The sequence below is a fragment of the Carya illinoinensis genome, chromosome 11 (assembly GCF_018687715.1).
Source record: "Carya illinoinensis cultivar Pawnee chromosome 11, C.illinoinensisPawnee_v1, whole genome shotgun sequence".
NCBI lineage: Eukaryota > Viridiplantae > Streptophyta > Magnoliopsida > Fagales > Juglandaceae > Carya > Carya illinoinensis.
In genome coordinates this window covers 28024139-28040988 of record NC_056762.1, presented here as the reverse complement: position 1 = coordinate 28040988, position 16850 = coordinate 28024139, and the positions used below count along the sequence as shown (strand labels likewise).

Sequence of the window (16850 nt, the reverse complement as noted above, 5' to 3'; positions counted from 1 at the left end):
CCACTTACACCATGAGTGTGTTCAAACTCCCATGTTCCTTGCTCAATGAAATTAGCAGAGCAACACACAACTTCTGGTGGGGGCAGCAGGAGAAAGAGCATAGAATTCACTGGTTATCTTGGAGCTGGATGGAAAATCTAAGCTAGAAAGGGGAATGGGCTTCAGGGATCTCGAGGCCTTTAACAAGGCAATGCTGGCCAAACAATGTTGGAGGCTTCTTCAGCATCCTAATTCCCTTGCAGCCAAAGTAATGAAAGCTAAATACTACCCTAACTCCACTTTCCAACAAGCAAAAATAGGTTCTAAACCCTCCTTTATTTGGAGAAGCTTCTTGTTAGCAAGGCCATTAGTGGAGGCTGGCTCTTTCTGGAGGATTGGTGATGGCCTTGATACCTCCATATGGAAGGATAAATGGATTGTTCACTCCATCCCAAGCAAACCACTAAGTCCTGTTAGGATTTTGGACAATAATGCATATGTCTCAGCTTTAATTGACCCCTTATCTAAGCAATGGCATGCAAACCTGGTGAGATACATTTTTGATCCTTCAAAAGCTTCCATTATACTCAAAACTCCCCTCAGCCTTCTCAACAGCAAGGACAAACTCACTTGGCAAGGCACAAGTGATGGCATTTTTTCTGTCAAAAGTGCATATCACTTGGAATATGAGAGGGCAATCGCAGGCAAGGGCCATGCCTCATCCAGCAATTCAAACAAGGAGGTATGGAAACAACTCTGGCAGCTCAAGGTTTCCCCAGGGGACAAGGTTTTCCTATGGAGAGCCTGCCTCAAGTCTCTCCCTACTCAACTCAACCTCTTTAAGAAGAAGATTGTGGAGAATGGCCTCTGTCCTTTCTGCAAGGTGGAAGTAGAAGACACGGTTCATGCACTTTGGAGATGTGAGGCTGCTAGAGATGTATGGAGTGGCTGCTCTAAAAGTTTACAAAAATTCCTCCCTCCTCAGCTGTCAATGATTCAGATCATGGAAGCACTACTAAGAACCATGCCTCCTCACATAATCCAAGAATTTGCTATTGTTATCAGGAAGATTTGGTGGAGAAGGAATTGTTTTCTTTTCCAAGGGGAGTTTGCTCACCCCTCTGTGCTTATCAGTGAGGCTCATCATATGTTAATGCTACTTACAGAAGAAGGTCCATCCAGTGGGCTTGCCTCCAGAAAACCCTGCAATTCAGCTGCTTCCTGGCAGGCTCCCCCTCTGAATTGGTTTAAGCTGAACTAGGATGGGGCAATGGACAAGGTTCATGGTAGGATTGGAGTAGGTGTGGTGGTAAGAGACAATTCAGGCCACATAATTGCAACCATGAGAACTAGCAAAGAGATGTTTCCCAATCCTCTACTTGCAGAGGCCTATGGAGCACTACAAGCTATCAAATTTGGTCTTGATCTTGGCCTACACCAGATAATTATTGAAGTCAACTCACAGCAGGTTACAAAGGCACTTTCTAATGACCAAGAAGGAGGCACAAGTGCTAGCATGTTCGTCTGTGAAGCTAAGCAATTACTTAGTAGTTTTGCCAAGTGGGAGGTTTCTCATGTAAGGAGAAATGGCAACCTTATGGCTCACTTGTTAGCAAAAAATTCACTCTCCATTTCAGATGTAATTGTCACAATGGAAGACATTCCTCAATGTATTTCCTCTCTTTCTTAATGAAATGGCACAAGAGTTTTCCCCTCAAAAAAAAAAAAAAAAAAAAAAGATAAGTTAGTTTTTAAAATTTTGTGTTTGGATTTAGAAGTGAAATGAGATTGTTATAACTTTTTGAAAGATTTGATAGTTATGGATTCATTAATTATTGCATAGTATTTATAATTATTGAGTATTATTTATAAATATATTTAAATATATTCAACGGAATGGAGAGAGGTGGAGCTTCAGGAAGGGTAGGGAAAGTGGGGGTTTTGCTCAGGTTAGGATGAGGCTTGCTTTTCAGGCCATGTTGCTTTTGTCGGAACACCTAACATTTGCTTTATGCACAATATTACTTGAGATGGATTAAGTTCAGTTAGATGAAATTAATCAAATTGTGTTTTGTGCAATTGAATAGTGGAATACTTGAGATGGATTGAGTTGAGTTAGTTGAAATTAATCAAATTGTATTTTGTGCATTTAAATTGTAAACCGTACGAGATGAGTCGAGAGGCTTTTGTCTCAACTCATTATCGAAACCTTGCCAATATTTGAGAGGAAGCTTAAACATGACTCAATTGAATTGTTTTCAGAATCTGCGATATTCTCTCTATAAATTTTTTTTTTTTAATCTCAATTATTAATTCATAAGTCGGATCATGTAATTCCAAGATGCAAAATATTATCATGCATCATTGGGTTAAGAACAAACCATGTTCAACCATAAACAGTATGCAAGTCAATCATGTAATTCCAAGATGCAAAATCTTATCATGCATCATTGGGTTAAGAACAAACCATGTTCAACCATAAACAGTATGCAAGTCGACTTGCTTTTTGAGCTTGTTCTACGTACCACACGTCTACAACGTTCAACCTTGAACTTGTCATTAACCAAGCCTCAAAGACGTTCTCACTTGATTGTTCAGAACGTACCAGAAAGTACTACGTTTATTTATAGCCCAAACGATGCATATGTGATTTGCTCTAGAATGGAAAATATCATTAATATAAATATATATATATATATATATATATATAAGAAGAGAATCTCCCAATTATAGAAATGGAAGTCGGGAATCGAATTCATAATAGAACTTACTCGATTTCACCATGGCAGCTTTTCGAAATCATAATGACCCATCTAACAGAACCAAGTCAACTCCATTTTTTAGAACAGCTTCCACTCCATATCAGTGATGTTTCATAAAATTAATAGAGCCCCAAGAAACCAACGAAATTTTAGACACATTTCTGTGACCAGATAACAATATATGTCTACCAGCGTTCACTGCATTTGTGTCTCCTCAATCCCTCTGAAACTGAGCAGCCATCTTAGGTCCTGACGATCCTTTAAGAACCCTCATAAAGGGCCTGCTGCCTCCATGAACAGCTTTAATTTCAATGTTCATCATAGCTTGGATTCCCATTTATGCCCATGGCCAGTTTTTTTTTTATAAAGAAAAGTATAGTATACTTGGATGCAAATTATATTTGTCTACCACCCTGCCTGCAGCGAAAGCTAACACAAAAGGCTAGATCACAACGTGGAAACATTTGCAGATCCCTCCAGAAAGAAGAGAAAATATGAAATCTTTTAATAGGAACAAATGAATCGGATAGCAAGTACTCTCTTGCTTAAATAAATGCTATTTACACACAGTAAGGAAACAATTAATTTATGATTACAGCGGGAAACAGTGTTAAAATAGAAAAGAGACAGATGCTCACCCACAATAATCAGAGATTAATTATTTGAGAGGAGATAGTAATACATTGGAAGAATTCCATCCAGAGCCCCGAAAGAAACACCGATCATTGAGTCCCTCCACATCAAGTTAGAATTCCCTTCTCCTCGAGCATGAAGTAGTTGAGTTAATTTTCCGGTCCCCACTTACCAAAGGCAGCTGCATGCTGAACAGGAGGGAATCTTGTGGGCCAAAAGATGTGGTCATAGCACAGAAATTTCATCACCAGCGATTTTGTTTCCTTAACATGCCTTGAGGGTCCTGTCATAACTTTGAGTGTTGTCTCCATGGGCACCCACCTTCAAAAGCCTGCTCCAACACATCTTCCATTCGCTTAGCAAGTAGTATCTGCAAAAAGTGGAATACAGACATTACTCATTCAAATGTTTCATACAGCAAAAACAAAGACCTAATTGGATACCACAAATTATGATTAATGCATGCAAGTTTTGGAGCATAATTATTGCCCAAATGTTTATATAAATGTAATATCCTTCTTGCATGCACTCATTTGCTACTTCTCAAGTTAAGAACCAAAGAATTAAAACTGGAAAATGCATTCCCACAATGACGTATGTTTTGATGTTTTGATTCACACATAACTTGAACAAGATGACAACTGGCCGAAATGAAAACAAGATTACCTCCATATTGGCAAGAACTGCGGTTGGTACTTCAACCAAGTCTTTCAAATTTCTCTGTGGCAGGATAACTCTCTTGACACCACAACGGTGTGCTGCCAAAATCTGCAGTGTATATTCCAATAAGTAAATAGAAAAATGAACTTCTGCCGTACAAAGATTTGTTCCAACTCATTGACTACAAAGACAAACACCTATATATTTCTATGCGTGTACATATGTCTATATGGATGTATGTCTCTACATTTTTTGCAGTAAAGTTCCATTGGCAACTTGGCAAGAGATCTAATTCCATCAGGAAGGAGGAAAAAAGGCTTAATTCAAGTTTATGGCAAATGACATCATCTCATACGGATAGAGATATAGATATGTATGTATATATAGGTACATATGTATGTATGTATGTTTGTATACATGAGTTTCTAAAGTTCATTTTCACACATGGTGTACAACAATAAGCTTTGAATGATCAAAGGTCACCTATGCAGTCCCCCAAGCCATGCTTTCACAATGAGCACGTGTCAGACATGCACATGGGGCACAAGGTGATGTATGCATAGAATGGACGGACATGTATTCATTAGATGTCTACAAGCTATTTCGCATAGATTAAATTTCATGCGTCTCATTTCAAGGAACTCTGAAAGTTGAAACAATTTTTGCATTTTACACGTAATCTCCGTTTGTTTTGAAAAGAAATTCAAACCACTGAGCTATCTTATGACTAAATAAAACCCAATGAATTTGCATCGTCCCAACTGCTTGGGTGGATGATGGTTAAAAACCTTGCAGAATATACAGACCTGACACAAGTAATTCAACTGAGACACCATTATGTGCCATTCAATAGTGTGGATTATATAAAATGAAAAAAGAAAAGGTATGACAAGAAGTAAAAAAAGACCAGGACATTATATGAGTTTCCCCCTTTGGAAATGAGAATAAAAGGATATGAAAGGCAGGGAGTAACAAATACCTTATCCTTAACACCTCCAACAGGTAGGACAAGACCCCTTAAAGTCATCTCACCAGTCATTGCCGTATCTGCTCTCATTCTTTGCTGACTGAATAGTGAAACCAATGCTGTTACCAAAGTCACACCTGCTGAAGGTCCATCTTTAGGGACAGCCCCAGCAGGAAAATGTATATGAACGTCCCGGCCCTCCAGGAGACTGATTCCTTCAGAAGCTGCTAATTTAAGATCGGTCGCCCTAGCTCTTACCTGAGAAAAATGAGGAAAAGTTCTAATGTTCATAATTCAAAACCATTTGAATGAGTAGGAAACAGGTTGCTTATCAAGCAAACAGAATTTCGTGAGTACAATCAGCAATCAGAGACTACAGTGCACATGGACACATGCTACCGTTTAACACTATATTCGGTTCACAGCAAGAGAAGGGGTCGAGCAGGGATGTTTTCTTTATTTTCTTCCATTTTCTGGTTGTGGGCAAGGGGAAGGGTGGATTACATATGTTCATTAGTAGTCATCAGTTATCTCTAGGTAATAAATTTCACATATGAAGCGTACACAATTGTGTGAGGAGAAATGGCAGGACGCCAAAATGTATCTAAGCAGTCACTAAGTTCAGTGAAACAGCCATACATGTGGAACCCCCGAAGCTTCAGGAAATAAGCCGTTCAGTGGAAATTGCCAGTGTTAAATTAAACAAAAAAATGAAGGGGGAATAGTTTTAGCTCATCTCTTAAAATAAAATGACAATAATCTGAAAATATACTATTTTTATGATGATAAAGAGAAGGAAAACTTCTGCAAAATCAGTTAGAGATGTTATTTGAGAAATCTACACTAGATGCAATTGATCTTGAAGAGTATCAATTTGGATTCTTCAAAAACTCACCTATTATATGGATATATATATATCCGATGTTCTAATTAATTATAATAACCAAAGTATCTGTTTTGATAAGCTATAATAACCAATGTAAATATAATATATATATATGACTAATGCTACATACAGTCGTAGAGTGCGCAAACGCCGAACAATCACTTTGAAAAAGACTGTACGCAAGCGTCGAGCAAACGCTTTGAAAAAGAGTGAGGTCCACTATTAAAAAATTAGTTTTTTTGGCATGTAGGTGCCGTATTTACTCACTTTTTTCAAAGAGATTGCATGAAGCTTGCGCACTCCACGATTGCAAATATCATTTCTCTATAAATAGTCAATCAAAACAGTTTAATAGCACACGCAAGGAAAAACAAGAAGACTGATAGCTGGTTAGGAACTAAATAATTTACAATGCAACTCAGAAAAATAGATTACCCATGTTAGTGCTATTTGTGCTGATTCTTTGATAACATCACCGAGTTGTCCAGTGAGATGTAATTCTCCCTTTCCCACCATAGCTGTAGCCTCTACAAACTGGACCTCTCCACCAAACGCAGTCCAAACAAGCCCAACAGATACCCCAGGAGTCGCAACCCTCTCTGCTGCTTCTCTATCATCAAATCTTGGTGGCTGCATTACATTATGAACAAACCCAAATGATACTTAGAAATCAAGAAAATCCAAAAGTAGTTTATAGCTTCTGGACCACATTAAACATGATGCGTCCATGCCTACATAAACAGAATAGGGCATGATATGACCCAAAGCAGCAGAGAAAAATAATGCTATAACATATATTTTTAGCTACAAGGATTTTTCTTTAATCCTGTGTTGAGATAAATTAGATGCCACACCAGCTAATAATAGTTTTTGGACACCAAACACATTCCACGGGGACAAATGTTTTCCTCCAAACATAAGCCTTTTTCTAACTTATTAAACGTTTAACATATATTTTTAGCTACAAGGATTTTTCTTTAATCCTGAATTGAGATAAATTATATGCCACACCAGCTAATAATAGTTTTTGGACACCAAACACATTCCATGGGGACAAATGTTTTCCTCCAAACATAAGCCTTTTTCTAACTGATTAAACGTTGCAAAATACAGATTAAATTTTTTTTTATCTCCAAAAGAAGATTACCTAAGCAGCCATATAAGTTTAATGATCTTCAAATTGAGCCTGCTGCAAAGACTCATCATCATCAAGAACAACTTCGAATTGAAGTTGCACCAATAAGGACTTAGAATACCCATCCACACAGTTCAGACCAGTCCAACAGTGCATGATCCAGTTTGAATGTGATACAAATTTGTGATACAAATTGACTGACTAGTTATGAGTTCTACAAAAATCTAACTTAACCCCAAACATGAAGTATTTTAATGATAGAAAAAGAAGGGAGCAAAAAAATGAAACAATGATAAGATCATTACCCCCAGTACTTTTTCCAGCATAGCCTCATCCACAACCAAGGGTGAAGCAATCCTAAATGCACTTGATATCTCATGATTATTTACAGCCATTGGAATGACCTCCATTTCCACTTCACCTCCATCAGCAAGTCGGTTTTCCAGCAGTGGCGAAGCAAGCCGGTGCACATCTTTGCTTAGCGGGACAGCTTGCTCCTGCTCTGCAACTCTCACTGCTGCTGCACGAGCCAAGGCAGCCAAGTTCCTTTCCAGATGCCTGACACCAGCCTCTCTGGTGTACCGCTGAATGACATGTTTCACCATAGCCTACCACAATAGAATGCTATTGATAACACATACAGTAGGGAAGTTTTCATAACCAAACAGTCCATAAAAGATGATAACGGTATACAATATGATCTTATAAAATAATAAAGCATGCTACCTTTTCATTTTGAAACAAGATGTGATAATCATGGGAGTAAAATTTTTAACCTCCATGTTACTCGATAACTACATAATGAGTTAATTACCTCTGGAATTTGAAGTAACTCAGAACTCAACCCATGCTGCTCCAGAACTCTGGGAATTAAATGTCGCATGGCTATTTTAAGCTTTTCTTCAGGTGTATATCCAGGCAACTCAATGACTTCCATCCTGTCTAAGAGTGGTGGAGGTATAGGCTGCAGCCTATTTGCAGTTGCCACAAAAACCACCTTTGAAAGGTCAAATGGAACATTCAAATAGCTATGGACATTCAGTTAAGGAATTGTAAATACCGTACAACAATAAGGCTTTATAGTGTGGCAATGCTTTCAGCATATCTATAGTCTATATGATGCACCACTGTAGAATTTACAGTTTTTTCTTTTTTATGTCCGTAAAATTTACATCATTAATTTTGTTCATAATGGCAGTTGAAAACTACTAAAAAGATCGGGCAAAAGTGCCATTTTAGGTTTTTACCAACAGATCCGTAAAAATTTAGTCACCAAAGTCACAAGTGGAGATCACACAATATTTGTAAGGCATTCAAGGGTTGGAAAGCAAGATTACTTTTTTTTTCAATCCGACCTACTATTTTACATTTTTTCAGTGACCTGATAGTAGGTCAGATTGAAATAAAAATATACGCAGCTAGCTACTCATAAAAAAAGAGCCATAGAAAATAGGATACTGATCATTAAATGCATTGTTCTGTTCTGGATCAAGAACCTCCAGTAGAGCTGAAGCCGGATCCCCACGCACATCAGAACCTGTTTTGTCAATCTCATCCAGCAGCATGACCGGATTACAAACCGCTACTCTCTAAAACAAAAAAAGAATAAGAAATATTTGTCTGAGTCAATCTCATTAAATTGAGATTATTAAATAAAAGAAGGAAAAAACAAAACTGAATAGTAAATCAACACTCTCCATGGTAAAAACCATCACATATAGACACCTTGCAGCTAGATGCCCAGAACTATACATGGTCCAAAGACAGGATCAACTTATTCTCACTAAACTGTCAAATCCAGATAACTTGTTCATGTAGAACAGGTCCAACGCCAAACTAAACCAGGATTTCATATAGCACATGGATCTATTTCTCTAAGCTGTATAATTCCAAATATTGACAAACAAAACAATCTATCTGTAGATGATACAAAGCTGAACAACCAATGTCATTCCTCAGCAGTTTCTGAAGAAAATTTTCTTTGACCGAGTTGTAAGCCCCTCTGGGCCCTGTCAATCCTTGACATGAAAATAAGGGTGCAACAACTTTCCTCCATGGTTGTGCGAAAAGAAATAGGGAAGTAAGGATAACTTCATGGCTACACATATTCTGTTGCCTGTATGACTAGACATGATATTTACAGTAGGCATTTACAACCTCTAAACGGAAAGAGGAAAAAAATCAAGGCTTGACGGCCATGTATAAATGTAACATACGAACCAAGAAGTTAGATTAATTCAGTTAGAAATTATTTAGTTATGTTACTATTTTATTTATTCTTTTATTAATTACTTATTTATCTTTCTTCAGATGCTTATAATTATTTATTTGTTAAATAAGTTAATAAATCAGATTAAGTAGAGTTTTAAAGAGGTTTCCTTTATCTTGTATTCCTTGTTTTTATCGGATGGATTTCAAATTATTTTCAAAAAGATTCTGAGATCAGAACGACACTCAAATCAGATTCTATCTAAACTAAAACTCCTTCTGAAGACCACGTAAATAAGAAACCCTTTCTCCATAAAACCCCACATTATTCAGACTCTTCACACACAAAAAGATAGGCAGAAAACTCACACCAGCCCAACGTAACAGCTCCTACAAACCTGGAAAATCACTCTCACAGCCAACCAAAGCAGCCAACTCGCCGGAAACCGCCACAGAAAGTGCCGACCAGCCCAGTCCCGTCGAACCCACTCCCTTCCGGTAAGCCCACGCTGGAATCTTCTCTCTCTCCCTCTGTTCTGTGTTTCGGTTTAATAGATTTTCTCTCGGATCTCTCTCTCTCTTGCCTCGCACCATTACCTTTTCATCTGCTGTACTCTCACTGATATCACATGCTGCCTTTTACTTTCATCTGTTTTTCCAGCCTTTGGAGTTCTAGAAATAAATTATGTGTTTAAGGAAGTAGGCGTTGGGCTTAATTGTTTCCAGTCGGTCAAACTGAAACATGGGTCTCCTTTTATGGTTTATTTCTGTTTTTCTCAAAATATCCATGTTGTTTTGAGTAAATTCCAAAAATATCCCATGAGTTTTTGTCGTGTATCACCAAATCTTATCTTTTAACTGCAGTAAGAAGTATCTATATCTCATTGATGGTGAAATTCCTTTTGTGCCCATGAAACTTTGCTGTTGAGCTCCCAAAAAGCCAATTATACTTCCAGCTTTTTAAGGGTGTTTTTATGGGCTTTGCTTTATGGCTGGAGCTAATTTTAAACGTGGGCTGAGTTTGTTTTATATTGGGCTTGATTATAGTATATTTCAGAACTTTTTCTTAATAATTAAGTGAGTTGATTTCTTGTAGATTTTATTATTTTAATGGGCTAGTTGTATTTATAAAAAAAAAAAAAAAAAAAAAAAAAAAAAAAAAAAACTATTCTAGTAACTTTAAATGAGTTTTTTTTTCTGTATTTAGGGTTGGACTGAGTTTAAATTCAGACTAAAGTTTTACTTCAATAAATATATTAGTCTTAGACTCTTTTATAGAAAATATTGAAGGGCTTTTAAGCATATTTTAAAGAATTCTTTTATATTGTTTCAGCTTGTTATCTTAGCTAATATTTCAATTGACCTTTAACTAAGTTTTATAAAATTATTAAGATTATCATATGAGCTTTGGAATAATATTATTTTAGGTAATCTTTTTTATATTTGAATATTCATTATATTACCTCTATGGTAAGATTTTAAATAATTAGATTGCTACGACACGTTTTCTAGAAAGATTAGTAACGTCTAGTGCCTCGTATAGGTCACGAGCTACAACGTGAGTATTCGGAAGCAGCGCTAAGAGGTAAATAATATGGTCATATAAATGTATGTGTAATGTAAATATTATAATTGGGTATGATAATATGTTATGGTTTTGATGGTTATCTACGTTGCGCTAAGAGCCAAGTCAAGGTTAGATCGCTTTCATGAACTTCTATGAATTATGATGATTTACATGAAAGTAAGCCTATATATATGTTGAGCCTTTATGGATTGTTGATTGATGGATTGAATGTTACTAACATCACATGGAAGCCATGATATGATCATATAATAAATTAAGATAGGTATTCTATGAATTAAAATAGCCAAATCATGCATGCTTCATTCATGTAGTGCTTAGACCATGTATGTCATGTATTGTTCATGCAATAACTTAAGTCAAGCATGCCATGTAATGAATAGCCAGATCATGTATGCCATATTCATGTAGTTTTGAGATCATGCATGCCATGAACTGTCATAAAATGATTAAATCATGTTAGGCCATGTCATGCTATGCTATACCATGTACAAGAATATATCATGTTATGCCATGCCATATACAAGAATATGCCATGCTAGAAAAGTCTATGAAGTCCAAGAAAATTATCATGCATTAAGAAAGATAAGCATTTTAAGGTAACACGGACCCAAGCGTGTTTACCATAGTTATGCTAAGAAGGTACCCCGGACTCAAGCGTGGTTATCACAAGTTAAGTGGAACACGGACTCAAGCGTGCTTCACTCCATGTCATGCAAGTTAAGTGAACATGGACCCAAGCATGTTTCACTCCATGTCAAGCAAAGATAAGTGAAACACGGACCCAAGCGTGTTTCACTCCATGTCAAGCAAGATAAGTGAAACACGGACTCAAGCGTGTTTCACTCCACGTCAAGCAAGATAAGTGAAACACGGACTCAAGCGTGTTTCACTTCATGTTATGCAAGTTAAGTGAATCACGGACTCAAGCGTGTTTCACTACATGACAAGTTATGTGGTGCCATGGACTCAAGCGTGGTTCACCATGAAATATGTATAATTCAAGATAAACAAGTTACTCATGCATTCACGGTTCAAGTTTGCCATGCTTATGAATGTTTCCGTTCATGTTAATCCATAAATGTTATATGGAAGTTATGATAAGGTTTTAAAAATCAAATTTATGCTAAGCTAGATAGTATTTACGATATGATGTATTATTTACTGAGTATTCGACTCATTTTGTTGTTTGTCTTTTTGTTTTCTTCTATGTTGATTGCCACAGATGTTGATTATGATGATGCAGAGCTGGATGGCCAGGAGTAGATTTAGTATATGGACTTAGAGATGAATAAGTGTCTTTTACACAAGGATTAAGTTTCCTTTATGTCTTTTCAATAACTAGTTTTGTTTAAGACTAGCTCACTTTTGCTTTATTCAGTTTCAGTTTTCAAGACTATTTATTTCCTTTCTTTTAAGTCTATTCCAATAAATGAGGTATTTCAGAGTAATGAGTCTCTTTACCGGGCATTTTATCATGTTGGTTAGTAACGTCTCTATCCTTCGGGAACGGGGTGTTACAATTGGTATCAGAGCCCAGGTCGAGAGATTCTGTAGACTCCTTTTGTTATAAAAAAAGAGAAATAAGTTAGGATAGAAATTACCTAGGACGACTCCTGGCCAGCTCGAGGTTCACGAGGATCTTTATGATTATGTTTTAATTCTTGCTTTGCTTGATTGAGTGCTTCATTGTTGATTGATTGTATTAGTTATACTCATTGCATGAACGATGTTATTAGAATGGCACCGGTTACTAGGCGTAATGAGCACCCTGAAGGCTCCACAGAACTACCACCGAATGAGCCTGAGGTATTGGCTGCTGCTGCTACCAGACTTCTTCGGTACCTTGCTGATGATCAGGGTTTAGGAGGGAGGAATCCTAGGGTCGGTTGCACCCTAAATCAGTTCACACAACAGCACCCCCCGACTTTTGATGGCAAAGCAGAAGCACTTGATGCAGAGAGTTGGATAAAAAGAATGGAAAAGATTTTCAGAGCTCTGTTCTGTACTGACGAACAGAAGGTAGAGTATGCCACTTATGTGCTGGCTGATGAGGCAGATGAGTGGTGGACCTCGACCCGGGAGCTACTGCAGCTTGAACTTGGTGAAGGGGTACCCATCACTTGGGACCGCTTCAAAAAGGCCTTTTTGGACCGATTCTTTTCTCCTGCACTCCGGGAGGCAAGAGCTAGGCAGTTTATTGACATAGCTCAGGGAACCATGACGGTGGAACGCTATGCCGCCACTTTCGTGGCATTATCGAGGTTTGCAAGTTATCTGATTCCTGATGAGGAAAAGAAGTGTGAAAAGTTTGAACGAGGCTTGCATCCGAGGATCCGAAGTCGTCTGATACCCCTGAGGATCCGTAACTTCACCGACTTAGTTACACGGGCCACTTTAGTTGAAGAAGACATGAGGGCGAATGCAGAGATCTTCAATCAAAGGAAACGCCAACAACCACTTCCCGAGCCCAATAAGAACAAGAAGCCTGCTCCCAGCCACCGGCCACAGTCACTTCAGACTATTCCAACAAACCCGGTCTGCAAGATTTGTGGGAAAAGGCATCAAGGAAATTGCTTAGTGGGTCAGAACGCTTGCTTCAGATGCGGGCAACCAAACCATATGGCTCGAGATTGTCCAAGGAAGATTGTGTCACCTCCAGCTGTAGGGGGTGGCCAGAGGGCTACGGCACCGGCCAGAGTTTTTGCCCTTACACCAGGAGATGCTGAGGCATCTAACGACGTGGTTACAGGTACCCTTCCACTATTCTCTTGTTTTGCTACTGTTTTGTTTGACCCGGGTGCCACGCACTCGTTTATAGCAAGTGCTTATGCATGCTTGGATGTGAAAGTACCTGAGAGGCTTAACTGTCCCCTATCTGTTGCGACACCTACCGGTGAACACGTAGTATGTGACACCATACTTAAGAATTGCCCTATAGATATTAGTGGGAGGCACCTTCTAGCAGACTTGGTAGTTTTTGATATGATGGGGTTTGATGTAATTCTGGGAATGGATTGGTTATCCCGAAATCACGCCTGTGTAGACTGTTTTAAAAAGGAAGTAGTTTTCAAAACCCCGGGCAAAGAGGAATTTAGCTTTTGTGCAAGGAGAGGAAACTCCCCACCTCGACTGATCTCAGTTTTGCAAGCAACCAGATTACTAAGACAGGGATGCTTTGGGTTTCTGGCTAGTCTTGTAGCACCACCTGTAGAGGGACCCAAGCTTGAAGATATCCCCGTTGTCAAGGAATTTCCGGATGTGTTTCCAGAGGATCTTCCAGGGTTGCCCCCAGACCGGGAGGTTGACTTTTCAATTGATCTCCTACCTGGGACGGCACCCATATCGAAGGCACCTTACCGTATGGCTCCAGTGGAGTTGAAGGAGCTTAAGGAGCAGTTGAAGGAGCTGTTGGAGAAGGGTTACATCCGCCCTAGTGTGTCACCATGGGGCGCACCGGTTCTTTTTGTGAAAAAGAAGGACGGTTCGATGAGACTTTGCATTGATTATCGAGAATTGAATCGGGTGACAGTGAAGAACAAATACCCCTTACCAAGAATTGATGATTTGTTTGACCAGTTACAAGGGGCCCAAGTTTTCTCCAAGATTGATCTACGATCAGGCTACCACCAGCTCAAGATCAAGTCAGAAGATGTTTCCAAGACGGCGTTCAGAACTCGTTACGGACACTATGAGTTTTTAGTCATGCCATTCGGTTTGACAAATGCCCCAGCAGCCTTCATGGACATGATGAATAGAGTGTTCAGGGAGTATGTAGATCAGTTTGTTGTTGTGTTTATTGATGACATTCTAATCTACTCTAAAAGCCCAGCAGATCATGAAGGACATTTGAGGGTTGTGTTACAGATATTAAGGAAGCAACAGTTGTTCGCAAAATTCAAGAAGTGTGATTTCTGGTTGAAAGAGATTACCTTTTTGGGGCATGTCGTGTCAAAAGAAGGAATTTCAGTAGACCCGATGAAAATTGAAGCAGTTGTGAACTGGGCCACGCCAACCAATGTTAATGAAGTCAGAAGCTTCTTAGGTCTTGCAGGGTATTACAGGAGGTTCGTCGAGGGGTTCTCCAGTATCGCAGCCCCGATGACTAAGCTGACGAGGAAAAATGAGAAATTTATATGGACTGAAGATTGTGAAAGAAGCTTTCAGGAGCTGAAGAAGAGACTAGTCACAGCTCCTGTACTCACTGTTCCCTCGGGCAATACAGGATTTACCATTTACAGTGATGCTTCTCTTAAGGGTTTGGGATGTGTCCTAATGCAGCATGGGAAAGTTATTGCCTACGCTTCTCGACAACTCAAGAGTTACGAAGAGAATTATCCGACGCATGACCTAGAGCTTGCAGCAGTCGTGTTTGCCTTGAAGTTATGGAGACACTATCTCTATGGAGAAAAATGCGAGATTTATACCGACCATAAGAGCTTAAAGTATTTCTTTACACAGAAAGACTTGAATATGAGACAGCGCAGATGGTTAGAACTTTTAAAGGATTATGACTGCAACATCAACTATCATCCAGGTAAAGCTAATGTAGTGGCAGATGCCTTGAGTCGGAAATCGTCCTCTAGTACCCTCGCCTCCATGAACACCCCTCAGAAGCACATTCTTTTGGATATGGAGAGAGCAGGGATAGAGATGATTATGGACACACAGGCTCGGTTGAGCAGTCTGACTTTGGGATCATCATTAATAGATCAGATAAAAGTTGCCCAAAGTAGTGATCCAGGCTTAGTGAAGATCAAAGGAGAGGTACAAGAAGACAAAAGGCCTGAATTCTCAATATCTGGGGATGGCACTTTGAGGTTTAAAGGAAGAATTTGCGTTCCGAATGTTAAAGAGATTAGAGATGTGATTTTGAAAGAGGCTCACCGCTCACTCTATACAGTTCACCCTGGTAGCACTAAGATGTATAGAGATTTGAAGCAACAGTTCTGGTGGAGCGGTATGAAACGTGAGATAGCTAATTATGTGGCTCAGTGTCTAACCTGTCAACAGGTCAAGGCGGAGCATCAGAGGCCATCTGGGCTATTACAACCACTCCCTATACCGGTTTGGACCTGGGATGAAATTGGGATGGATTTTGTTTCAGGATTTCCTAAGGCACCAGGGGGTCAGGATGCGGCATGGGTGATTATTGACAGATTGTCAAAGTCAGCTCATTTCATTCCAGTTCAGATGACGTATTCTACGGACAAATTGGCAGAGTTATATGTACGTGAAATTGTCAGGTTGCATGGAATCCCTTCAAAGATTGTATCAGACAGGGATACTCGTTTCACTTCAGTATTCTGGAGAAGTGTGCAGAAAGAGTTAGGGACAGAATTGACCTATAGCACAGCCTTTCATCCGCAAACAGATGGGCAATCAGAGAGGACAGTGCAAATTTTGGAGGATATGCTTAGAGCTTGCGTGATGGATTTCAAGGGCAGTTGGATTAAATACTTACCCCTGATTGAGTTTGCATACAATAACAGTTACCAAGAGAGCATTCAGGCGGCCCCATATGAGGTTCTTTATGGTCGCAAGTGTCGGTCACCCCTTTATTGGGATGAAGTTGGAGAACGTAGAATCCTTGGGCAGGAACTTATTCAAGATATGCGTGAAAAGATAACTGTCATTCGGAAAAGGCTCGCCATTTCGCAAGAACGACAGAAAAAGTATGCAAATCAGAGGCGTCGAGAGCTGCAATTTGAGGTAGGAAGCAAAGTATTCTTGAAAATTGCGCCGATGAAGGGAATCATGAGGTTCGGAAAGAAGGGCAAGTTGAGTCCGAGATATTTAGGACCCTTTGATGTACTAGAGAGGATTGGAGCTGCAGCTTATAGGCTGGCTCTTCCACCGCAATTGTCTGCCATTCACGATGTTTTTCACATCTCCATGCTTCGGGAGTATATACCAGATCCGACACACATTTTAGAATAAGAACCTCTTCAAGTTCGCGAGGATCTCACCTATGAGGAGTTTCCAGTTGGGATCCTTGCACAAAAGACTCAAGTCCTCCGTAAGAAGACCATTCC

At 39.2% G+C, this 16850-nt stretch overlaps 2 protein-coding genes across 3 annotated transcripts in view; one reads left to right on the top strand and one right to left on the bottom strand.

Moving 5' to 3' along the window:
* Nucleotides 1-1249: 1249 nt before the first annotated feature.
* LOC122282349 lies at nt 1250-1669 on the top strand. Its single transcript, XM_043094308.1, has one exon. The coding sequence runs from the start codon at nt 1250-1252 to the stop codon at nt 1667-1669; it is 420 nt and encodes a 139-aa protein (XP_042950242.1).
* Nucleotides 1670-3204: 1535 nt separating this feature from the next.
* LOC122280392 (lon protease homolog 2, peroxisomal) overlaps nt 3205-16850 on the bottom strand; it is a 29224-nt gene continuing 15578 nt past the window's right edge. For both annotated transcript variants that reach the window (XM_043091277.1, XM_043091278.1), the window contains 7 exons: nt 8481-8611; nt 7837-8050; nt 7328-7630; nt 6323-6517; nt 5014-5259; nt 4041-4142; nt 3205-3744 (listed from right to left, as the gene is read on the bottom strand). In XM_043091277.1, coding sequence (XP_042947211.1) covers nt 3661-3744; nt 4041-4142; nt 5014-5259; nt 6323-6517; nt 7328-7630; nt 7837-8050; nt 8481-8611 — 1275 coding nt within the window. In that variant the 3' untranslated portion in view covers nt 3205-3660. The remainder of the gene's footprint in view (nt 3745-4040; nt 4143-5013; nt 5260-6322; nt 6518-7327; nt 7631-7836; nt 8051-8480; nt 8612-16850) is intronic.

Bases quoted from the DNA above. Each gene is read 5' to 3' on its own strand.
- LOC122282349 (XM_043094308.1), top strand. From the start codon at position 1,250: ATGGACAAGGTTCATGGTAGGATTGGAGTAGGTGTGGTGGTAAGAGAC.